Source organism: Sorex fumeus, unplaced genomic scaffold (assembly GCF_029834395.1).
Source record: "Sorex fumeus unplaced genomic scaffold, SorFum_2.1 ptg000054l, whole genome shotgun sequence".
Classification (NCBI taxonomy): domain Eukaryota; kingdom Metazoa; phylum Chordata; class Mammalia; order Eulipotyphla; family Soricidae; genus Sorex; species Sorex fumeus.
The window spans coordinates 14,899,258-14,925,763 of record NW_026606111.1 but is presented as its reverse complement, the minus strand read 5'-3'; the positions used below and the strand labels follow the sequence as shown (position 1 = coordinate 14,925,763).

Sequence of the window (26,506 nt, the reverse complement as noted above, 5' to 3'; positions counted from 1 at the left end):
TATGTTAATGCAGGAAGAACAGTGGAATCAAAGAGATGTGCCTGGAGCCGGAGGTTCTTCATCCTCTTAGATATTTCTTCAATGGTCTCGAAGGCATTCCAAGCCGTTCTCTTCCTCTGCACAACTCAGGTGCCAGGTCATTCATCATGTTGACTTCTCGACCTAGGTACATATAACTGTTGCATTCGAGATGGTTGTTCCGTTGAGAGTGAGTGGAGGGTCAGAAACAAGGCTGTTTCTCATAAACATTGTCTTCATAAATTAAGCTGGAGTCCAACCTTTCCACAATCATGGTCGAAGTCGGCCAACATTTGTGCTGCTTGGCTAATGTTTGATGTTATTAGAACAATGTCATCAGCAAAGCGGAGGTGGTGTAGTTGCCAACCATCTATCTTCACTCCCATTTCTTCCCATTCCAGTCATCGCATGATGTTCTCGAGGGTGGCACATTATAAGACACTTAATATCCATCTTCCAGAATTGCCGTACCTTATTTGATAGGGTTCAAATATGTTTTGAACCATGGGAACCATGGGAACACCTACAAGGGCGATTAGAGGCCACCCCAAAAGCCTCTATCCCTCTCGGAGAGCCTGGCAAGCTACAGAGAGTATTCCGCCTGCACGGCAGAGCCTCGCAAGCTATCCATTGTGTATTCGATGTGCCAAAACTAGTAATTACAAAGGGTCTCATTCCCGTGACCCTGAAGGCATCACCAATATGGCAGCGTTGAGAAGGATGAGAAAGGAGAGACTGATAAAATCTCAAGGCCGATCTAGGCTGCCAAAATGAAGGAAGACAAAAATGATCGTCTGTACTTTCAATGCACATATGTTAGCATCGGATGCATCCATCGAGGACCTGATGGTACAAGCGCAAAAGATCAAGTATGACATCATTGGTCTGACCGACACAAGAGGGCACCATTCACATCATGCCATTTTCAACACTGCAGAAGAATTGTTCCTCAGAACATGTGATAAAAGAAGTATTGGAGGCGTAGGTGTCCTTGTCAACATGAACTTGGCCATGAGCATTGATTCATTCAAATGCCTAACAACCCGAATCAGATGTTTACATTTGAATAGATGTGGCTCACTTCTGGCAGTTTCTATCTTCACTGTCTATGCACCAACATCCACTTATGATGAAGGAGAAATTGAGAAGTTCTACACGGAGCTGGAGAAGTTCTATAAAGAAGACCACACCTTCTACAAGATCATTGTTGGTGATTTTAATGCCAAGATAGGACCGAGAAAATCAGTCGAAGAACTCCACATTGGGACCCATGGCCTAGAATGGAACGAACAGAGTGAGAGACTGTCTGAGTTCATCATGTCGACCAAGATCATCCATGGTAACTCACAGTTCCAGAAGGCCGAATCTAAACGTTGGGCATGGGAGTCTCCCGGTGGATGGTTCCACAATGAAATAGACCACATCATATTCAATCGATGGTTTTGCCTGACCGATGTTGCTGTTGTTCCAAAATTCCAAACGGGATCGGACCACCATCTCCTTCGTGCAAAATTCTACTTCACAGAGCGGGGAGAAAGGGCTGCAAAGTTTAAGAAGAGAACTCCCAGAACAACCACCAACTGGGAGCTCTTTGGGAACAACATGAGAAGATGTTGTTATTGACAACATTGACGAGGAATATTATCAACTGGTTCAGCACCTCCATGATTGTGCGAGGAATGCCAAGGGAGAGATAGCCACAAAAAAAGCCCGTCTTTGAAAACTCTTGCGCTTATTCGCCAACGTGGTTTGGCGCATGCCTCAGGCAACCGCAAGTGAACGTCTGAACTCGCAAAGCAGTGCAGAGAAGCAATCAAGGAAGACCTCAAAGAGAGAAGAGCAGAAGTGCTGGTAGATGCGGCAGAAGCCGGGGAAACCATTCGTAATGCCCGCCTGTCCTTCGCCAACTACAAGACCAAGATGCCTGCCCTCTGACGTCCTGATGGATCTATCACATCTTCCATAAGGGCAATGGAGAAGATTATCCATGACTTCTACTCAGATCTCTTTGATAGCCATGTCCACCTGCCCACATACGAAATTCCACAGGATGGATATGTCATTCCCAATGTTCTTCCTTCTAAAATCCAACATGCCATTTCGTCAGTAAAGCAATGAACAGCACCCGGCCCAGACAAGGTCAGACATGTACACCTGAAGAACCTGCCGTCTGTACTCATCAATACGCTGGCTCTGCTCTTTACACACTACCTGTCTGAATGCAAGGTTCTGTCCCAATGGACAAGGACTCTACTACTGTACAAGAAGGGAGACATCCACGACATTGGCAACTATCGCCCAATCTGCCTATTGTCTGTCATCTACAAACTGTTCACGCAAGTCATCCTGAATAGGATTGGCAGAACACTAGATGAAGGACAACCATGCGAGCAAGCCTGGTTCCGCAAAGGATTCAGCACCATCGACCATATCCACATGATAACCAAGCTCATTGAGGTTTCTCAGAAGTTCAAGATGCCGCTCTGTCTAACGTTCATTGACTTAAAGAAGGCCTTTGATTCTGTTGAGTCAGAAGCGGTCACTGAAGCTCTAGCCAGTCAGGGCATTCAAACTCAATACATCAGGATCCTCTGTGAGCTGTATTAAGAATTCACTACCAGGATCTCACCATTCTACAAAGAAGTAATCATCGATGTCAAGAGAGGGGTTCGGCAGGGTGATACCATTTCTTTTTTTTTTTTTTCCCCCTTTATTTTATTTTTTTTTTTAAAGTTGTAGATTTACAATTTTTTGTGCTTTGGTTTCAATTATACAATGATCAGATACCCATCCCTCCACCAGTGCCCATTTTCCACCACCATGGATAATATCCCTCCCACAACCATCCCCCCACCCCCCCGTCTCTGTGGCAGGGCAATCCCCTGTGTTCTCTCTCTCCTTTTGGGTGTTGTGGTCTGCAAAAGAGGCATTGAGTGGCAAACATGTTCAGTCCATAGTCTACTTTCGACATGCATCTCGGCAGGGTGATACCATTTCACAGAAACTCTTCAGTGCCACCCTCGAGAACATCATGTGACATCAAGTTTCATCCATGCTATTTCAAGTAGCAGGACTTATTCTTTTATGTCTACGTAATATTGCATTGCTTCTACAGTAATGTGTTACCTAGTGTCAGAAATCTGTCTGAGAAATGTACTGTTAGGTAAATTCATTGCTCTGTGCAGATCACAGAGCATAACTGCACAAACTTAGCTTACAGGTATAGAGCACTACCACCTGGGATATATTGTTTAGGCTACTGAGACCACTACATTATATGTGGTATGATACTAAGCAAAGTACACCAAACAATAAATGACTGTGACTATATATATACATGCACAAATGTATTAGTGCATTTTCTTTACCAATTTATCCAGTGATAGATGCTTGAATTATTTCTATATCTTAACTACTATAAATAATGATGAATATGGTTGTGCATATCTCTTCAAGTTCCTGATTTTCAGTTCCTTCAAATTTATTTCCTGTTACTAGATAATATGGAATTTTATTTTTAATTTGGGGGCAGGATCTGTATAGTAACTTGATAATTTTTATTTCCACCAACAATGCACAAGAGTTTTATTCTTCATCCTTAATAACAGTATTATTAATGTCTATATAAAGAATATTTTAATGTTTATGTTCTTAAAGTTCTTTCTGATTTGTAATTCCCTGATGACTGATCATACTAAGCATGACTTCGTGGCACTGTTGGCTATTTTTTATAACTTTGGAAAAATACTTATCATGTTTCTCTTCTTAATTTTTGTTTTGGGCTATATCTAGCTGTGTTCAGAACTTATCTCCAAATCACAACAAGGGAATGAAAGTTTATCCCATAATCTTGCGCACACTGGTTAAGAATGTGTCAGTCAGAGAAAGAGAAAAGTCAGCTGGTTATAAGAATATTCAGGCAAGATAAAAGGATAACCAGATTCAGGAAATAAAAGGGATGAGAAGAGATGGAATCAAAAGAGTACTACTCATGAAATGGTAAGTAAGTCTATAATCAAATGCGTCTACTTAAATACTAGTCCTACCAGTCACTATGCAGTGCATGCCAGAATTGTGAGTTAGTCCAAAGAATGATACATTTAATGTTTATAATTAACTTGTATGTAGCTTTATATATGATCTATATCCTCATTAATCTTATTGTATAATATCTTCTGTGTGTCATATGGGCTGGAGCTATAGAACAATGGTTAGGGCGTTTGCCTTGCAAGTGGCCAACATGGCCAACATGACCCGAGTTCGATTCCTCCGCCCCTCTCTGAGAGCCCAGCAAGCTACCGAGAGTATCTTGCCCTCACGGCAAAGCCTGGCAAGCTACCCATGATGTATTCAATATGCCATACACAGTAACAATTGTCACAATGGAGACGCTACTGGGCCCGCTCGAGCAAATTGCTGAACAACAGGAGGACAGTGACAGTGACAGTGTGTCATATACAGTATTTTTAAAATATATTATATATCTTATCTTATTTAAAACTGTGTCAAACTCTAAATTATTCTTTATGATCACAAATTTACAGATTTAAAAATAAGATGATTTGCTTATGAAAAAATAAGATGGTTTGCTTATGTAGAGAGAACAAAGAGGATAAACAAATATCAAAATATATAGCACTTACTATTTGTAGCATATCATGGGAAACAATATTAAACAAAGATATAGTCTACAAACAGTATGGATGATTCTCAAAAAATTAGAAATCGAGGTCCCATTTGATCCAGCAATACCACTCCAGGGAATATATCCCAGAGAGGCAAAAAAAGTATAGGCGAAGTGACATCTGCACTTGTTTGTTCATTACAGCACTCTTTACAATAGCCAGAAACTGGAAGAAACCTGAATGCCCAAGAACAGATGACTGGTTAAAGAAACTTTGGTACATTTACACAATGGAGTACTATGTAGCTGTTAGAAAAGATGAAGTCATGAAATTAACATACAAGTGGTACTACATGGAAAGTATCATGTTAAACTAAATGAGTCAGAAAGAGAGGGATAGACATAGAAAGATTGCATTCATCTGGGGAACATAAAGTAACAAAATAAATAACACCCAAGAGTGGCTGAGATCAGTACCAGGAGTTTTGCTCCATGGCTTGGAGGCCAACAACACACTCTAGGGGAAAAGTAAGCTCAGATAGGGAAAGGAGCACCAAATAAAGGGTGTTGGGAGGATCCTCCCAGGATGGGAGAAGCATGCTGAAAGTAGACTATAGACCAAACATGATTGCCACTCAATGCCTCTTTTGTAAACCACAACACCCAAAAAGAGAGAGAGAACAAAAGGGAATGCCCTGCCACAGAGGCAGGATGGGATGGGGGGATGAGGGGTGGGAGGGATACTTGGCCCCGTGGTGGTGGAAAATGGACACTGTTGGAGGGATGGGTGTTTGATCATTGTACAATTGAAACCCAAGCACAAAATTTTTTAAATCTACAACTGTACCTCATGGTATTTCACTAACAAAAATTTTTTAAAAAATGTAAATGATGGAGAATGGGCACTGGTGGAGGGATGGGTATTGGATCATTGTATAACTGAAACCCAAGCACAAAAATTTGTAAGTCTAAAACTGTACCTCATGGTGTTTTACTAATAAATTTTTTTAAAAAAAATATGTCTACGCAGACATATTCAAACTCATATGTGATTTCTTTTATCTCTATCGTTTTGGTTTTGGGTCACACCCAGTGATGCTCAGGGTATGCTCCTAGGTCTGCACTCAGGAATTACTCCTGACTCTGCTGGGGATCCATTTGAGATGTTGGGGATCAAACCCAGTTCAGATGCGTACAAGGAAAGTACCCTACACAATACTATCCTTCCATCTCCCATGTGACTTCTAAACTGCTTTTATCCTTCTAGTGTTGTTTTCTACTTTTTTTTGTTTGGGGGTTGGGGAAGTGGAGGAAGAGAAGGGTGTGTTACCAAACAGTGGTCAGGAGGCCCAGTGACTACACTGGGCTAATCAGGCAGATGGTTCAACGCTGGGGATCAAGGATGGGAAGCTGCTCAGGCACTGAAATTCTGAGCTACATCCAAGTCATCTACTGCCAAAGTGTACTCAGCAAATGTACACTCTTGACTTTTGAGCAATATTCCTTGCCTCTGCTTTCCACAAAGAAGTCCTTGGTCTAACACTGTTACAGACAGTGTAATCAATGCCATTATATGACCACATCACTGAAATTAACACACACATACACACACACGCACGCACGCATGCACACGCGCACGCGTGCACACACACACACAACACCAACACCTAGAGTCAAAAGTGGATATTGGAACATTGGTGGTGGTTTGGTGCAGTAACATTGTATGCCTAAAGCTAAAATATTAATATCATTGTAAACTGCATTGCATCAACAGTAAAAAATATATTAGGCAACATAAACCTTTGAGGTTTTCCTAAACATATATTGGGGTTACTAATAATGCAGTAAATGTTTAACTAGCTATTTTAAAAAATCAAAAGAAGAAACTTAGTGGGCTATAAAATGTTTTCTCCACTTCTTTTAAAATGTGATATAACAGGAAATGTAATACTTTGCGTCCAACTGCTCCCTACTCCTCTTGAAGCAAGAATAGCTGATGGTAATTCTCAGATCAAAAGAAAGACCAGTTTAAACACAAAAAGACTGAGAGCTTCAGCTACAAGAGATCAACAATTACTTTAGCTTCAAAACATTATGGTAGGATAGAGGCAGGGGAGGGGAGGGTGGGTTGGGAGGGGGGCAAGGGATACTGGGGACATTGGTGGTGGAAAATGTACACTGGTGGATGGATGGGTGTTCGATCATTGTATGACTGAAATTCAAACATGAAAGTTTTGTAACTGCAGCTCATGATGATTCAATAAAAATCAAAACAAGACAAAAAATTATGGTAGGTACCAAACTGCCAAAAATGTCTAATGTATATCAAAGTAGTTAATTAACTTGAACAGATAACACTAGAAAAAAAATTCCACGAATAATTTATATATTTTCACATTCAAAGTATTAAAAGGTGAAACAAACTTAGAATTTTATGACAGAGCACATTTCTTCACTCATTTAATAAATATTTATTGAAATATGTTTGTTATCTATATAATAAAATTTCCCTCCAGAGCTAAAGAGAGGCTAAGCTACCTCCCATAATAAAAGATTCAGGTTCCTTCCTCTTCTCTAAGAGAATCACTCCATAGCCTGGAATTCGACAAGGCACTTTTTTTCTATGATGCTATGAGAACTGAGACTCAAGTAAGAGGTGAGATCATTTGAGACACAGATACTGGTGTGAGTCTGAGTAATAAACTCTCTTTTATCTCTGATTTTGTAGTCTTAAGTTGTTTAGCAAAACCTATAAAACTATGATAGGTTAACCTATTAGCTTGCAAGTAGGGTAAAATATTAAATGTTTGACAGCTCTTAAGAAGAGAATTATTAGAGCCAGAGGCATGGTTCTAAGTGGTAGAGAGTAAGGTCCTGAGTTTCAACCCTGGCACCAAATATCTCTTCAGCACCACCAGATTTGGCGTTGGTCCTCCAAGCATCCAACCATTAGACTACACTGCTTGGCTGAGCATTTCAAGATTTCAAAAATAGCAACCTTCTTATTAATGGCAGTCTTCTTATTCCTGCCTCCATGTCTTTCTGACTACCCTCTTACACTGACTCACCAACTTACTTGACTGATAGAATATCACTGTCTCCTGGCAGTTCAAAGAATAGAAATATTTTAAGTTTGGCTGTGGCAAAAGCTAACAAAGGATACAGGATACAACAAAATAAACTGTTAGTATAATATTTGTATTACAAGTTCCATATGGGCTTATCCTATATCTGATAAAATGCTGTGACACCAGCACTCAGCACACAGTCTAGAAAAGTTAGGTGCCATCTGTTGCAATTTTGCTTGGCTTCTCCATTGAATGATTAATATACAAGTTGTTTGATTTTTATCTCATAGGCAGGTTATGAGATTGAACTATGTATGAGACTAGCAGGACATATGGTAAGTTGAGAAAGTACGAGTTGGTACTCAATGCCAGATGTTCTGATGTATAAAAAATTAACTCTTCTACTTAATACCCAGCAGCTTGTGGGCAAGTTATTAAAACATATAACACTTTACTTTCCTTATTAGATGAATTTGCATAATAAAGCTTTCTTTATAGATTTTATTACACAGGTCATCATAAAGCAGGCCCTCTCTGTATACCACAGTATTAGGGGTGACATGATGTAAGAGAAAAAAAATGAGTGCACTGAATCATTCTATTGACCCAAAAATAAATGCCTTCTCATGTCCACACATAGTCTCTTGAAAGTTCACTGTTCTCTCTCACACATACACATATAAATAAAATCAAGTCATTTTCCAAACTAAAAGAAAAATTCAACCAGCAGAGAACTAAGACGAAAGATGCTAAGTACCAGAAGACAAAAGTCATTTCTAGAATGTGTAGATATTGTATGTAACAATCCAAAGAATTCTATTTAGAAACCTCTCTCAATGAAATAATCTTTTTGATTATTGATTCATTATAATGTGAGCGTTTATAAAATGAAACATAATATTAGTGGAACCAAAAGAATATGTTAGAGATATTCTACTACATTTGTGTGATTAAGAATTAAAGCCCTGACAGCATACAGCTGCAGAGAAGGGCCACATGGAGGGCTGGCTCCACAGCTCCTGGAGAAGACACCAGGTTCCAAAAAGAGCCAAGATCACCGGGAAGTCCCAGATGGGGTAGGTGCCGCATCCCGCCTCCCCCAGATGGAACCCCGGTGACCAGAAGCCTCTACAAGCATAGCTCAAGTATGCGGGAACTAGGACTTCTCCTCCAAACCGCCGGGACCACCCCGGCTCCCAGGAAACCTCTGATTCCGGAAGTCATGCCCACGGCCCACCCCCCAGCACCATCTTTACAGCATACAGCTGCAGAGAAGGCCCACATGGAGGGCTGGCTCTACAGCTCCTGGAGAAGACACCAGGTTCCAAAAAGAGCCGAGATCACCAGGAAGTCCCAGATGGGGTAGGTGCCGCATCCCGCCTCCCCCAGATGGAACCCCGGTGACCAGAAGCCTCTACAAGCATAGCTCAAGTATGCGGGAACTAGGACTTTTCCTCTCTGTATATACAAAGTGATCAATGGCAAGTAAATTACCCAACGTTTCTCCCTGAAAATCAGAGTTAAGGTTGGAGCACAGCCACAGCCCCAGAAGCACAAGGACTTAATGCAGAACCCAGCAGCTTGGAGCAGAAAAGTGAACGGACTATGTGTTAATCCAGGCCATCATGTCTGCCCGGAGGGGGAAGGGTGTTGCACCATTCGCCTTCTCCTCTCTGGAAAGAAAGATGGCGGCCGCATGGGAGCCTTGTGGAGAGCAGGTATGAGCCGGGGGTGTGGCGGCAACGAAAACCTCATGGGAAGGGGGGCTTTCTGGTCCATCCTTCACGCCCTACCGAGGTCACCAGTTGCCCCCCAAGAGCGGCTCTCCAGCACGACCACAGCCCCAGAAGCACAAGGACTTAATGCAGAACCCAGCAACTTGGAGCAGAAAAATGAACGGACTATGTGTTAATCCAGGCTATCATGTCTGCCCAGAGGGGAAAGGGTGTTGCTCCCTTCCACCCTCCTCCCTCTGGAAAGAAAGATGGTGGCCACATGGGAGCCTTGTGGAGAGCAGGTATGAGGCGGGGGTGCTGGGGGCGACTAAAACCTCATGGGAAGGGGAGCGTTCTGGTCCATCCTTCATGCCCTACCGAGGTCACCAGTTACCCCCCACGAGCGTCTCTCCTGCACGGCCACGACTCCAGAGCACAGAAACCAATCTCTTAATTATCTGACTTTCAGTAGAAATACTTCCAGGGTCAATAAGTAAAATAGCGGAAATCCAAAACCAACATTTAATTCTTGAACCCAGCTGTAGAAAGCAAATCACTTCACAATGCTTTTTTAGCATGTCTGATTTGGGGGGGGGGGGAAACTCTAAATAATAGTGGTGCATCTTTTATTGAAACAATGAATCTAATCAAAGCAGATAGAGTGTTAACTAGAATTCATCTGCCTCGCAGGCACTGGGAGGGGTGGGGGGTGGGGTTTTATTGGAGTTCTTCGGGGTAAAAAATAAGTATTGGTAAAGGGAAATGTGTTTGATATTTGCATGACTGAGACCTAAACCTGAAAGCTTTGGAACTTTTCCCACAGTGATCCAATAAATAAATTATTTAAAAAAAAAAGAATTAAAGTCCTATTGTTTTATGATAGCTAAGCATTTAAAATAAGTACCCACCTTTCCTCATTTCTAAGTTTCATCACATTAAAAGTACTCTTTTTAAAGTTTTTCTTCCATGATTAAACATCTTTAAAAACTCTCTTTATTATTTAATAACTGAGTGCAGCTGATAAGTTTTCTTATATATAAAAAATAATACCAGTTGGGAACTGGAGCAATAGAATAGAGGGTAAGGCACTGGCCTTGCATGCTGCTGATCCAAGTGTGGTTCCCAGAACTTCAAATGGTTCCCCAAGAACTGCCAGAAGTAATAACTGAGCATAGAACCAGGAGTAAATCCTGAGCACTGCCATGTGGGGCTCCAAAACCATAAATAAGTAAGTGAAAATTGTACATAGTCCTGCCTAAGTTGGTTTTTAATCATTCTGAGAATCTAGGTAAGAAAATAATAAAAATTCATAATTAAAATTATATTTCCATTTATAAAGTATATGCTATAATTGTTTGGAATTATATAATAATTAACTAATTGAAATAACATTAAAAAGAAAATTAAATCAAAATTAAATTCATTCAGAAATCAAATTTTTTAAAAATTTGAGTTGATGATCAAGATTTTTAATAATATACAAATAAGAGGTTGAATAATATGCTGTTTAAAATCTAGATATAGATTTCAGTTCCAAATCTACTACTTAGAAACTGGGGTACTTTTTATTCAACCTCTGAGTTACCTAAATTGTCAACCTTCTAAAAATATATTTCCTTACATGTGAATAGTAATTTTTATACAATGTGTATGCTTGTAAAATGGTGAGGATTTTTTAAAAAATTTTATTAGTGAAACACCATGAGGTACAGTTGCAGACTTACAAATTTTTGTGCTTGGGTTTCAGTTATACAATGATCAAGTATCCATCCCTCCACCAGTGCTCATTTTCCACCATGTAAAATGGTGAGGATAAACTGATATACAGAGAAAACTCTTTCTCTAACCCCTGAATCACAGAAAGTGCTAAGTAAGTGGAATTTAGTTAGCTATGATTGTATTGTACATGGTCATCCTCATGAAACAAAAAACAGCATTACCATATATCATAGCCACTGGAAATCAAACTACAAAGATCTAGTAGTTTGTAGACATGACACATCTTCCTTGGTCACAGGGACACTCAGGTGTCAGCTAGAAAGGTCCATTAACCAATTACATCTCTGTCCCTAGAGCAAATCATTCCAGAGTATTAAGGTAGGAACAAGTGAAATAACAAACAGAAGCAGAATATATGTTTAGAACATTTTTTAAATTGTAACAGATTACTTATAGATTGTTCTCCTTACCCTGAACTTAAAAACAGTCAGTTCCCTGCGACAAGACCATTATAGAGCATGGCAGTGCCACACTTTCTTATGGTACTCAAGTGTCTAAAGCTCCTCTTCTTGAATGCAAAGCAGCACATTGTCCTCCACAACAGTGAAATGCAGGGCATTTCTCTCTCTCTCTCTCTCTCTCTCTCTCTCTCTCTCTCTCTCTCTCTCTCTCTCTCTCTCTCTCTCTCTCTCTCCCCCCCCCGCACCCCTTTTGGGCATTATGGTTTGCAATATAGGTACTGAAAGGTTATCATGCTTCTTCCTTTCCCTATTCTCAGCACTCAGTTCTTATCTAGAGTGATAATTTACAATGATCATTGTCGTAGCTGTCCCTTCTCTGTTCTAACAGCTGTCCCCCACAACCACCACTTTTGATGAGCTTCCAATCGTGGACCATCCTTCCTATTTGCTCTTGGGTATTGTTTCTACTGTCCTTGGGTATTAGTCTCATACTGTTTTTTATATCCCACAACTGACTCATTTCACTCAGTGTATGTTCATCATTGTCCATCCACTTATAAGCAAATTTCATGAATTCATCTTTTATCGACTCACCCGAAAATAGTCACTGCAGGCTGCAAGAACTGCCTTGTGAGCATGGAATTTCTGTTCTTCGGCAATCAGGGTGACATCACAGAGGATACCGTCACTTCTCTGCTGATTCAGTGCTGCCAGGACACTATCATTGTGGGATTCTGAGTGGCACAGCCTCTGGCCTGTCAGCATTTCTTGAATACTACAATATAGAGCAATCAAGTCAGCAAGCTGTTCTCCCAGACTCTACAGCCCCCCAGTTCCCTCAGACCCTCAACATTGTATGGGAAAAGGATTCCAGTGCCTGACTTTCTTTCCACCCTTGTCTTGCTCTTCTGCTTGCCAGTCCTCTCTTTTCCTGGTCCTACAGGGTCTTGTTCTCTTTCCTCCACTGCTCATTCTCTCCGAGTTTGTGTTTCTGTGCACTCCCAATCGCATTTGTGGGCTAAGCCCTGACGTTGGGACTGAGTGTTTTTCAGTCCTCTGTCCCCTTGGCCATGCACATACTTATTGCAAAGATTTGTCTGAATGGGGCTTAGGGTGTGGAAATAAATAGTGGACTTTCGATTGTCTGTGATTCATTCCTTAACATTCTGATTGCTTGACTCTCTATGGATCACTTGGTTGGGGTCAATGCCCAGCTGAGAACAAGATCACTGCCATGCAATGATCCAGCACAGAAACTGCTAGACCTGGATGACTATCCAGAAATAGAAGATCCCAATTACACGATAGGACACAATAGTACCTTAATAAATCAGACAAAACTGAGCAAGAGTGACTTAAGTTTTTAAAGGACTGCAGGTCAACATTTAATGTAAAATTTATTGATTAACCATATAAGCTTATTGTTAAACTTGGGAAATCATGCACCATAAAGAATTACTAGTGCAGAGGCTACAGAGAGAGCTCTGGGAGGAGCACATGCCTGGCATGTTTAGGCCCCAAATTTGATCCCCAGCTCCACAAAGTTCTCCAATCATAACCAGGGTGGGCAAGAGTACTGCTGGGTCTGTGCATACAACATCACCGGGCCGAACATTAAATCGTTTAGCCTGCACAGCTGCGGTTAGTATTAGGAGTGACCTCTAGGCCCCTTGAACATTGAATGGAGGTCCCCTTACAAAAATAAGCAATGTCATTATAAACATAAGTAAAATTAAGGTTGGATATATGATTCTATTTTCTGTTATACTATAAAGTATTGCTAAACTTGAAAATTGTAAAACTTAATTCTTAAATCCCTAACTAAATTTGTAAGTACATCTCAAAATAATGTAGAAATAATACCATAAGCACAAAATGCAATCTGAAATTGCACTTTTCTATGAAATATTCTTAGATTTTTCCTAAGAAAATCTTCATTGAGGGGGCCAGAAAGATAGTACAGGAATCAGGCACTTATCTTGCAGTCAGCCAATCCCAGTTAGATCCCTGGTACCACATATGGTCCCATAAGCACCAGCAGGGGTGATCCGAGAGCCAGGAGTAAGCCCTGAGCATTGCCTAGTGTGGCCGAAAACCCCTACTACCTCCCCACGAAAGAGAAAATCTCCTCTCTGCCTTCTCAGAACCAGCACTAAACTAAGATGAAGAAGCTGCTTAATCCTAGGCTACCTCCAGCCTGAGGGAAAAGGGTTATCAAGTCCGTTCTAGCTTGCAGTCTCTTCTCAAAGCTGAGCAAAGATACTGTGGGGATGACCCAGCTACTGCCCTTCTCCTGTAAACTACTGCATCCAGTTCCTCCCTCTAAGTATGAGACAGCCACCCAGGAGAGCGAGGGAGTCATACCATCAGGCTAGGCTGCATGGTTTGATAAGCCTCTGCCCACTCTAAGCAGCCAGATGGCTGGTAAATTACAGTTCAGTGCAAATCACCACTTTAAAATGAACTAAATGCTTCCTATGAGATACCAAGGTGCAGCCAGTGCGCTTTGTTGGACTTTTTTTTAAAACTGGGAGCTTCAGAAATGTCAGAATTCTTAAAGGGGGAAAAAACTTGACAGGAGGTGATGATATAGGAAGTTCTTGTGGGAAGGTGGGAGGATTATTTTCAGTTGAATGCAGCAATGAGTCTTGAAATGGTTACTGTCATCAAATATTCCTCTAGTGATGCTAACTATAGGCAGACTTTTAAAATCAGGAGTTGAAAATTGCATTCAGAAGCATGGATAACTTGTTTATACAAATGTCTGTGCAAAGTCTATAATGGGGATTAATTAACATCACTCAATTTAATAATGAGAGCATAGAACTGTCTTAGAAATATATCCACTAAATAAGGCTTTAGGATAGTCTTTTAAAATGTTTTCTACAAGGATAACATTTTTATAAGTTTAACAAATACAAAGCAAATACTCATTCCATGAACTACTCCTAGTGATTTATAGTTATTAATTCACTTATTCTTCATTGTAACCTAATAAACAGACACTATATTATTATTTCTACTTTACAGATAAGAAACCAAAGATCCAACATCAGACATTTGAGACCAAAAACATAATAACGTAATACTCCTCCTTTTAGAAAATTTAAAACAACATGAAAATCTGTAAAATTAAGGGAAAAATACAATTTATATTAATTTTATATTCATATTATGCATATGTATTATTAAAATAAAAAATTTATTCTAAATTAATATAAATTTATGTCATGGGTGTAATGATAAGAAATGTTTAAGATCATGATTTAAAAACATTTATCTTGGGATTGGATTGAGCACAGAGGTTAGGGCGTTTTCCTTACATGCAATCAACCTGGGTTTGATTCTCAGCATCGCATATGGTCCCCTGAGCACCACCAGGAATAATTCCTGAGTGCAGAGCCAGGAGTAACCCCTGTGCATTGCCTGTTGTGACCCAAAAAGCAAAAAAAAAAAATTTCTAAAAAAAAGTTTATCTTTGTACCATGACTAAGAAAAATTTGGGGATAGAAAATAGATTTACTTAACTTGAGAAAATTTATTTTGAAACTCTTCTAACTTTTATCTCTTTTTAATGTCACCTTAAATGCTAAATAAATGTATCTTGAAATTTCATTTGTAGTGGAACAGAAGAATATATTAAAATAATTGCCTTAAAATGTTTCCTTACTCATTTTCCAAAGATAGCACCACAATTCATGTCCTTATTATTAAGACTGAATCAGTATTTGCATTTCAGATATCTATTGACAGTGAATACATTTTGCCAAGGAGAGAACAGCTGTAAACTGAAATTTGGCAAAGAATAAAGGGCTCAACTCTGGAACAATTGTGATGTTGTACAGTTTCACAGGATCATTCAGCTGGGTTTGAAATATTCAAGCTTAAAGAAAACAAGCAGCTAAATATTTAAGGCAACACTTGGCACAAGATTCCAAATATTTTGGAACCAATATGCTATGAATCCTTAAGAGCAAAACAAATACTCTGACATTTGGCAAAAAATCAAGTCCTATTAATCACTAAGTCATTACTGTATTTTGAAAGTAAAACTTCTCACTCAACAGTCCGATGTGAATCAACAAATGATCACAGCCGTCTAAAGACTCCAGCTTCCAAAGCCACAGAACACAGCTCACAGGTCTACTCTATACATTCAATAATCACAGAGCATGGAAAAGTGAATCAGGGGCTATAATGTACAGTGTCTGAATTCAAGTAGGGAACAGATAAGTGCTTGAAAATAGCCCCATTGGCATCGATAACATATTAAATCAGCAAATTTCTCAACTGAGAGCAATTTCACCCAACTCACTAGGAAAAAGGGAAAAAATAGTATATTCTTGAGAATTCCTAAATCACTTAAGAAAATAGGAGTCATATCCCCAGTGGTATACAAACTGGATTGTTTGCAAAGGATTTCATGCAAGGACTGTTGCTACCTCCCAAAGTGAGCTACATGAGGGAACCTGGGATCCTTATGGCAACCTCAATAGACTTTTCTCTGTATAATAAATGTTTGGGCTATATCACGAGGACAAAAAGAATGTAAAATATCTCACTAGAGTCTTTACACTAATTGCCTGTTGAAATGTAGTATTGTGGGTGTGCAGGTTTAACAAAATACACAGTTGAATTTTTAAAAATCATTTTAAATGTGACTACTTGAAACTTTTAAATTACAAAAATTATGGTTCCAGTGGAGTTCTAGTTCTAGTTTCAAAGTAAGTATTTTGGAATATTTATTCCTCCATTTCTTTCCATCAAAACTCCATAAGGATGTTAGGACCCCATCAGATTGCTGATGGCATGGCTGTTTCTGGATCTCAGCATGCATGGCAAGCCCCTAGGACGCCTGAGAAGCAGTGATGCCAGGGAGCAATCATCTGATTGGCCATATGTCAGCATTTAATAACAGAGAAATAAATAAATAAGGTGTCAGGAAACAGGGCTGTTCACGACTTAATGTTATTTAACTTTCATTCTGATATTGATAACAAAAACTACAAAATCAAATGTAGAGTATGATATTCATAACACGATTTGCCTGACTTACAGCAAAATGCCACTTTAGTATAAAACAGTACTTTGACTTTATGGAGTCAATACTTTTGATAACAGAGATCTTGCAGTCCCATTTTCATAAAATAAATTTTGACTGAAATAAGCTGACTTTTAGGCTGTAATTCCTAAATAGATGTCAAATTTTTAAACATGTATGTTTCAAATTTAGAAATCCTAATCAATTTATGCTATGTCTATTATATTACAGATGTAAATATATCTTAGTATTTACTTGGTATTTAGATATACAAAATACAGACCCTCAATTCTTAAATTGACTATAAAACAAAGTGACTAGAAAATATTTTGATAGGACTAGAATTATTCATGATTATCTCAATTCAATTGAATGATAATAAATCAAATGAATGTCCAAATTATTTCATTATTACATTAAAATATTTTTATAAGAATTAAATACATTAATATTAAAATAGTGCTATTTATATAGGTTGGCAGGCCATAAAAAGACTCAATCATGGAAGTTATTTTGTATAGAACATTTTATGGCAATGATCAAAATAATAAGTAAATAAAAATATGCTTAGAGAATGATTAAGAAATAATAAAGACTACTCAGAAAGAAGCTTAATTATAAATGACTAGGTTAATTCTTCTTTCCTTCATTCCGTCAACAAACAATCATTCTATGACAGGTTTTGTGTTAGGTACTGGAGATAAGATGGTGAGCAGATCAAACGAGAGAGACCTCATAAAACATTAAATTTAGCAAGGCAGTTACATGTTAAGAAAATAGTCTGACCTCCCTGAAGAAGTAATGCTGGAGCTGCAAGCTAAAGAACATGTAATCATGACAAAAAGGAAAGGGAAAGGTTTTCCAGATAGGGGCAAAACCAAGTGCTAAGGTCCTCTGGAAGGAGGGACCATTGCTCTATATTAAATAACATAAAGGTCATGGTGCCGATGTGACCTGAGAAGTGGAGACTGAAGCCAATTCATACAGTAAACTGGGAAAAGTCATCTTAATGGCACTGGGAAGTGCCAGGGAAGATCATTCAAGTTCGAATATTAATATCAGTCAGAAAGACTAGGTTAGACTGGAGCTACGCTGAATTATGGATGCAGTGTGTGAAAGTGATGAACTTGGCCATTGGACAGAAGCATGGGATCAAGATTCAAAAAAGTGGACGGATTTTAAGGTAATTGAGAAGGTCAATTTATAGGCTTTGTTTGTTAATGAATTAAATATGGAGGTGAACAGAAGGAAAATTCCCAAGACTTCTAAATGCTTGACGTGCATAATCTAATTTTACCAGAATAAAGAATTAATGAAACGGGCTCAGAATTGCCAAAAAGGAAGATAATGTATTTGAATAGAGACGTGTTACATTGAGATGTCTTCAATAGTCCCTAGAATAACTTTTTAATATACAGTTTAAGCCATGAATCTGGAGTTCAAAAAGAGACCTAAACTAAAAGTATAAGTCTGTGACTCATGGGGTAACCTTAAGTGAAAGAGAAGGCAACAGAAGCACAGTTATATCTACAGAACAAGTTGAGAGACAACTAACAGAGCTTGCCAAAAAGAGAGAAAAGACGGGATTCACTGGTGCAAATCCCTGCTCCATATATAATTCCTCAGTACCGTCAGGAATGCTCCCTACCACAGAACCAGGAGCAACTCCAGAGTATGATGAAGTGTGACCCTAATTCCTACACTTCCCACAACAAAAGATAGGATTCAAAACGAAGAAGCCGGGAGTATTCTTTTGTAAAAAGAGATTTCTCTTTTTTGTAACAGGAAGAAAATTGGTGAATCAGAAACATACCGGAATTTTGGATATTCTTGACTTGTTGAATCTCAAGATTTAGTAATCTCCACCCAACAATGCCAGCATGGATGCAACAATAATTAGGTTCAGCTGGGCTGGGGGCTTGTAAGTCAACTACAACATAAATGAAGGTAATAGGAAAAAGTAAGAACTTATAAATATGATATATTTTAAACATAACAAGAAGAGAAATGAGGGGAAGGAAAGGTTGCAGGATGGAATGAAAGTAGTAAAACCAACAGCAGAGGCACTGCAAAGAGGTCAAAGTATAATCATTATGGGATAAATAAATAGGAAGACTAGAAGAAGTCATAGAAAGAGAATAGTGCCTGATAGCAATTTCAGTAACAGAGCAATTATTGAGGAGACAAGGAGCAAGAATTAAGCCTGGGATGGATGGAAGAAAGAGCTACTGGAAGAAAAGCAAGTGAGGATTAATTACTACCAATCTGGGCATATCTTCAAAAAAAAAGGTTACTACGGGTTATTTTTAGTTAAATATTAAGGCAGCAAAAATTTACATATTCTTAGTTGAGTTCTTCATAGTTAAGTTTCGGGCATACAATGTTCCATGAAGGGTTTTTAATAAGAAAGATTTAGGCCGATCCTAAATGCTCCATGAATGCAAGGAAATTACCTTGCAAACAGAAGAGAGGAGAAAACAGTGACAAAGCTGAAGGCACTGCCTTAACAAGAGCATGTGTTTGTTGTTGCTTTCTCAAAAGTTCGAGGAGTAATGTTCTAGAAGCAAAAGCATGTATACTTCAGGCAGTCTCTCCACCCATTCCAAAAATCCAAGAACCACTAAAGATGACTACAAGAGGAGTGGCACCCCAGGAGGGGTCAGGATTCTGTAAAGTCAGGAGTGACTTCTTTAGGTGAGAGAAGTGATAGACTAGGGTCTATGGCATGTTACCAGTGGAAGACAGGAGAAAAGTGAGAAAGGAAGGGCTCTGTCACAGCAGAGAAAGAGACCCCATTATGGAGATGATAATTATGAAGGACATACGGCAACTGGCTTGGAGTTGATCCATATAAACAATCATCACAGATAGAAAGGCAAAACTCATTTTGAGGTAACTGCACATTGAATCTAGTAGACAAAAGTAAATCATCTGGTTGAAGTGGTGACAGACAGATACCACAATCTCTGTGTGTTATATTGGCTAGATGCCAGATCTCATACAGGATTTCTCAACCACAGTGAAACTGACATTATGGACTCCATCAGTGTTCTTTAATCACTGGTCTGTGTGCCATGGTGGTACATAATATGTAGAAAGGTTGAAAAACTCTAGTCTACTGCCACAAATACAACTGCTAGTCTGTGAACCAGTATAGAGGACAGGTGCTAGTCCACAGTTATATAAATGTTGAAGAACATGACCTAGATAGTTTTTCTATGAGGAAGCTGTCCTGCACATTGTAAAACATTAGCAGGATCCACAGTCTCTACTCATTAGATTCCAGTTGCACACCTACCTCTGGTGGCAACCAAAAGAGTTGTATCAAATATAGCCCTAATGGATACTAGGGACAAAATAATCCCCCTAAAAATCACTGATCTAGAACAAAGGATTCAATCAGGGAATGCAAAGGCTATGCAATACCTAATTTAGAATATATTTCTGGAACAGTTCTAACAGTTCCAGATTAGATATTAGGAATATCCCAATTCTTCATGTTTAAAAAGAACTCACCAGACTTTTTCATCTTTTTTATTCTTTGCTTTGAAAATCATTTTGACTATTTTCTTGAAGTATTTTGAAGACTAGTGTCCAATAAGAATATTTTGCTCCATGACTTGAAGGCCAGTCACACGTGCTAGGTGAAAAGGAAGCTCAGATAGAGAAGAGAGCACCAAATAAAGGGTGTTGTGAGGACCCTACCAGGGTGGGAGAAGCATGCTAAAAGGAGTCTATAGACCAAACATGATTGCCACTCAATGCCTCTCTTGCAAAACACAGTACCCAAAAGAAGAGAGAGAGAACAAGGGGGAATGCCCTGCCACAGAGGCAGGGTGGGACGGGGGGAAGGGGGGTGGGTGGGATACTGGGACCCGTGGTGGTGGAGGATGGGCACTGGCGGAGGGATGGGTACTTGATCATTGTATAACTGAAACCCAAGCACAAAAATTTATAAGTTTATAACTGTACCTCATGGTGTTTCACTAATAAAAAGATTTTTTTAATTTTAAATAAAAAAAGAATATTAAAAGGGATACCCTAAGAAAAGCCATCCACACTTCTCTGGTTCATTGCAGCACTATTTACAATAGCCAGAATCTGAAAGTTTGGCAGGAGGGAAACTGGGGGCATTGATGGTGGGAAATGGACACTGGGTGTTGGAACACTGTATGACTGAAAATCCAATCATGAACAATTTTGTAACTGTGTATTGCATAGTGATTCAATTTTAAAAAGTTAAAATAAATAGAATCAAATAAAATTGATTCCCTGTATTAGCTTTATCAACTGCCCCCACATTGGAGAGGCATCAAGATTCTCCCTGACCTCAATCATTTCTCTATGTCATCCTATCCTTCAGATCTCAAAGTTCCAAAGAGCACTTCCTATTGAAGGCACTCTACTATTACTCTTCCTTCAAAGCAATTTTCATGATTACATTTGCATTGTAACTGGTGTAATTTGTTTGTATTAAATATATATGTAATTATTAGTTTTTCAGTATTATTGCTTAGTACTTCATTCAATTGCATGTTTAATAAGGTCTTAATCTACATATTCTATATTTTCTGCAGAACATGCATTAGATAACGGCAAGAATGCTTTCAGTTTTATTTCCTTCTGAGTCTTCAATACATGTAGAATTCTTAGCTCAATAAGTAGGCAAATTCTTAAAAGAAAAGGTTTTGAGTATATGAAGAACAAAGCTCATATTCTCCAAACTGATTTTTTAAACACGGAACAATATTCATATACCTGTAGAGTTTTCTAATTCTTTTTAAAATTGTATCCCTTTATAGGAACATGTATCTTTTATTTGAGGGAGGTTAGCATCACAAATAAGAAAAAAGTAGTATGACTCAAAGACCATGAAATGCATCAAATTTGAGCAGTAGTCAGATCACCGAGATTAACTTTTGCATTACCTTTCCAAACTGACATATGCTTTGACTGGTTTGCTTAATTCCCTCAACTATGGCTGACTGTTCATGATCCTGAAACATTCAGTGTGACTATTTCAGATCTCGCTACACCACGCATTATGTCCTACAGGGCTGACCTGAGGCAGTGTTCTGAAGGCATTCTGCAGCTGGGTTCCTCAGGATCTCAGCCTTAGAAGTTTGCAGAGGAATTGGCAAGCATTCCAGCTAAAGAAAGACAAAAAAAAAAAAAGAAAAAGAAAAGTACAGTGAGCAAAATGCAATTTGGGCTTTCAGAATGTTAATACATTGGAATCTTGGGGAGGCACCTTCAAGAATTTTATAATGGAGATAGAACATTCTACCAAGTGGATTGTTCCTTTAATAAGCAAGGGTTTGGAAAGTTTTGAAGTTCTGATTTTTTTTCATTTACTAAGGCGTCAGGAACTGAGAAGTAAAATGTGTTTGTTAATCAAAATCATTACAGTAAGAATACTAACCATCAAAAGAAAAATGAACATTTGATAAAGCAATAGAGATCCAAATACAAGTTGGCCTATCCATCACAGAAATTTTGCTATCCTTTCACATATAAATATTAGTGAAATTAAATTAAAATCAAGTGCTTCTTAGATTCTTGTCATCAGAAAGCTGATTTTCTATTCAGGGAGATTTCTAAAAACTAGATAAAAAAAATCACTGTATAAAGAGAATGGAAATTAGTCAGAAACGGAAAAGGGGTTTAGGAGAACAAAATCCAGAAAAATATAATAGAATTAAGTTACCAGGTTTAAGAGGCTCCTTGGCTATATACTTCTTTAATTTACCCCATCCCAGTATAACCATTAACTCTGAACAAAGAGAAATTTATTTGAACAGACTGGGACAGAGTTTTGAGTTATGCTCTATAACATCTTATTACAAGGCCTGTGTCCTTTTTTCTAATATACTTCTATCGATAAAATTATTTTAATCAGAATAATTTTAAATAAGGTATCTTCTGTCTTAATTTTATTTTGATACATTATGGTAAAAGTGTTTATGAAAAGAGAATATTAAACGGCATCTATTTCTCCTCATTTGTAAAAAAGATGCATCTGCTATTTCCAATTTCACTAAAATATAATGTTTTACATTGTATATTAATCTTTATTTGATATGATCATAGAGTACTTTATAAAGATATATCACAATCTGCTTACATATGCCATTCTTATTGAAGAAAAATATTCAGTATGCCTTGCATATTTTATACAACTATATTTTAATTTTTATTACTGAAAATAAGATGTTTATACTTTGATCCCTACTAAAGCTTTGATAAACCTAAAATGAACATCATTTTCCATTGTACTGTTGTGACTGAACATATAAATAATCAGAATAATTCAAAGCACATTGTTTAATTAGGTAAGGAGATTTGCTTAGCAACCTGTCACAGTTATGATTTGCTTTCAGAATCCAGGTTATAAAATGCAAACTCTAATAATTAACACAAATTCTATTATAACAGAGATGGACACTTGAGCCTTAAAGTGGTAAAAGAATATTTATTATCACAGAGAGGTTAGAAAATATCTCTCAAAAATATTTCTCTGTAATGTTTTTAACAATGAGGTGAACAGAGAACAGGAATCCTGAAAGCTAAAAATAAAGAACGCATTTATCTTAATATTTTCCTGGCATTTCAAACATGACAATTAAACCTCACTTAAAAAGTTCCTTATTGTTTCAGAGACCAACACATTAATTTAACTTTTCTTAGAAATAATCTAATTGTAATCTTATAAAGTCTTCAAAAATTTAATGAAATGGGCATTACTTTAACTGTTACACTGTCCTCCCGTTGTTCATTGATTTGCTCAAGGGGGCCTAGTAATGTCTCCATTGTGAGACTTGTGGTTACTGTTTTTGGCATATCTAATACGTCATGAGTAGCTTGCCAGGCTTTGCCATGCAGGCAAGGTACTCTTGGTAGCTTGCCGGGCTCTCCTAGAGAGGCAGAGGATTTGAACCTGGGTTGGCCAAGTCGGCTGCATATAAGGCAAACGCCCTACCTCTATTATCGCTCCTGGAAAACACTTACTGTCATTTATTATTCACCAGCGTATTTCTTACATATATTTTATATAAATTGTATCATTCAATTATAATTTGATTTTACAAATTTTGCAGTTGTATACATATGCTTTCTACGTCACATCTTATAATTTGGATTCCTTCATATAAAGTGTTTCTACTTGTACACTCCAGACAGACAGACCTCTTTCTCCTCTAACCTCTTTGTATTGGGATGTGAAATTTTCCCTACTTTCAGGTTCCTAACTCTCCTTACGAGCCCAAGAAGATTCACACAGCATGTGCATGTGCCTTTTCCCTCCTCAAGACCCAGATATGGATTCAGGGATATGAATTTACTGTTCATTTTTGAGGTTCCTTTAAGTGTAACCATCTAATATTTTTTAACTTAACTGGCACAATAAGACTAAGTTATCTCATGAGTTTTAGAATACGCTGATCTCAGTCCCTAACATCTTAAAACAATGACAATGATAATCTCCCCCCTGCTCCAGCCAAATCAGCAACTGTGATCATCAGTATAAAGTATGTGAAAAAAAAAAAAAGAAGAGCTTTAGGCTCAGGAGTCATACCTGATCATGCACTCAGGAATCACTCCTGACTGTCCTTGGTATGTAGGATATGGAATCCTGGAGGTTAAACCCAGAATGGCCACGTGCAAGGCAAGAACCCATTACCTGCTATACTATCTCTCTGGCCCACTCATGTGGTCTGAGATATGATCCCTTGGATTATCCTCTAACCAGAGCCTTCATTTATATCTCCTAGAGACCTGGATATCTACCATTTCAATATTAAATGAAATTACTATGTTGATCACCTTTATAAATACCCATATTTATGGCAGACTTGCAGTTTGATCAAAATTATCCCAAAGTTTTGGAGATGTTTTCCCACTGACTTATATAATATATATATATATATATTTTTTTAAGGACGATAATATGTAAGAACTAGGTTAATCCCTATGATACAGTAATACAGACTGCTTCTTTCATAGGGTTAACAAATGCCATAGTGGGAAACAATTGGTGAGTTGAAAGTTTGGAGGTCTTTACAATCATGATCTGCCAAAGTCATCCCAAGTAACAGATGAAAATGTACTCCAAAAACTCTCCAGCAAACATAAGTTTATATAATGAACACATTTTTGTGTGTATAACATTTAATGATGTTTCCTCTACCTACTTTAAAAGGGTAAGGTGCTGATGATTCCATTTAAATTGCTTTCCATGCAGTTCATTTTATGTAGCCATGTATTGTCTATGCCTGTGACTTTGTGCCAACCAATAAATGTCTAAAAATATTCTTTCTGTGAACACAGAATTTATTACCTTTAATAAATATCATTAAAATCAAGAACTAGTTACAAAACAGTTGTTGATGTCACAAAAGAGTTACTGATTTTACAAAACAGTCCTTGATTTTACAAAATTAACTACAAGCATAATTATAAAAATACTGTGTATGTCTTTGATAAGAGTCTCTGATTCAGTTAAAATCAATTAATTAATTAATCAATTAATCCCATGAGTATTATAATATGCTGATCTCAGTCCTTAATACCTTAAAATGATGACAATGATCCATCCCCCCGCAAGCCAAATCAGTCACTGTGATCATCAGAGTAAAGTACATGCAAAAAAAAAAAAAAAAGAACGAGACAGGTATAATGTTTCTCATTTATTAGTATAAACTGTGGCTGTAATTCTTCTCAAGTCATGCAAAACTAACATAAATTTCAGTTCTGAGGTTAAAAATACAACCCAATAAATCTAGCTTGGGAGCATAAAATTAAACAAGTATTGTTCAAAATGAAGCCATGTTAGGATGTCAGCTTACAATTGTGATAGCTGATGAATCTTGGATTGTCCACTGTGAGCTAGTTACTTACCTTTATCAAGTGTCAAATTAAAATTTCATAAAAATATAAATGAAACAAACTTGGCACCAGGAAATTTATAACATGAAACATAACTTCGCTTCATCACGAGACTCAACAAACATCATTGTGTATCTCCTTTTATTATATGTGTAAATATGAATCACATAGTGACTTACTCAGCTGGCAGGTATGCAACCAAATTTTTAGCTTTGTTTCTCTTTCAGTAAACGTCATTCAGATGCTAAGCACTGATTCTTTAATGCCAAAAATACATACAGCAACAATCCACTAAAGCCTGTTTTCAAGACTAATTTGCAGCTTGGGATGACTCAGGTCCCCACTCCAAACTCTCAACAGGAAACTGGCACTTACCTCAGAAAATGCAGCAAACATTTCAGAAAATTACAGCAATTATTTCACAACATTTAAATTACTCACTGGACTCATGTTCAAGAAATATTTAGTGGGAGAGACTTCTTTTTTACTGACGAGTTTCTTTTCAAATATAATATATTTGGCTTGGAAAATTGATTGGGGTTAGCTTTTATTTTTGTCAAAAATTCTCAAGGCTGTTCAAGTTTCACTTAAATGGCTTTTTTCAGGAGTTTTTAAAAGCATAGTATTTTCAGAGGAAACAAAAATTTAATAAATCATAATAGTGTGAAGGAGGGTTGAGCAATAGCTCAAATAGAATAGCACATGTTTGTCTTGTATGTGGCCTTAAATTTGACACCTGACATCTAATCAGTCCTGCCTAGCTCCTATACCTTTATAACACTATGCTAGTAGGTAAGATTTGGTCACATAAAAAGAAAGATGAATCTGAGTTATTAAGATCAGCAAAAGATAAAATGTTAAAAACCTTTAGATATTGCTTTTGGTAGTGTGGACACTTTGCCTGTGTTAATTGTTAAGTTGTTTAAATTTAAAATACCGTGATTTACACACAGCTTTAGGCATATAATGTTCTAGTA

At 37.8% G+C, this 26,506-nt stretch overlaps 1 protein-coding gene across 2 annotated transcripts in view; it reads right to left on the bottom strand.

Annotated features, from left to right (window-relative positions):
* The window catches only part of KLHL32 (kelch like family member 32), a 224,029-nt gene that overhangs the window by 156,305 nt on the left and 41,218 nt on the right, over positions 1–26,506 (bottom strand). For both annotated transcript variants that reach the window (XM_056125147.1, XM_056125149.1), the window contains exons 2-3: positions 21,709–21,796; positions 12,200–12,380 (exon numbers count right to left, since the gene is read on the bottom strand). In XM_056125147.1, the coding sequence (XP_055981122.1) occupies positions 12,200–12,380; positions 21,709–21,731 (204 nt within the window). In that variant the 5' untranslated portion in view covers positions 21,732–21,796. The remainder of the gene's footprint in view (positions 1–12,199; positions 12,381–21,708; positions 21,797–26,506) is intronic.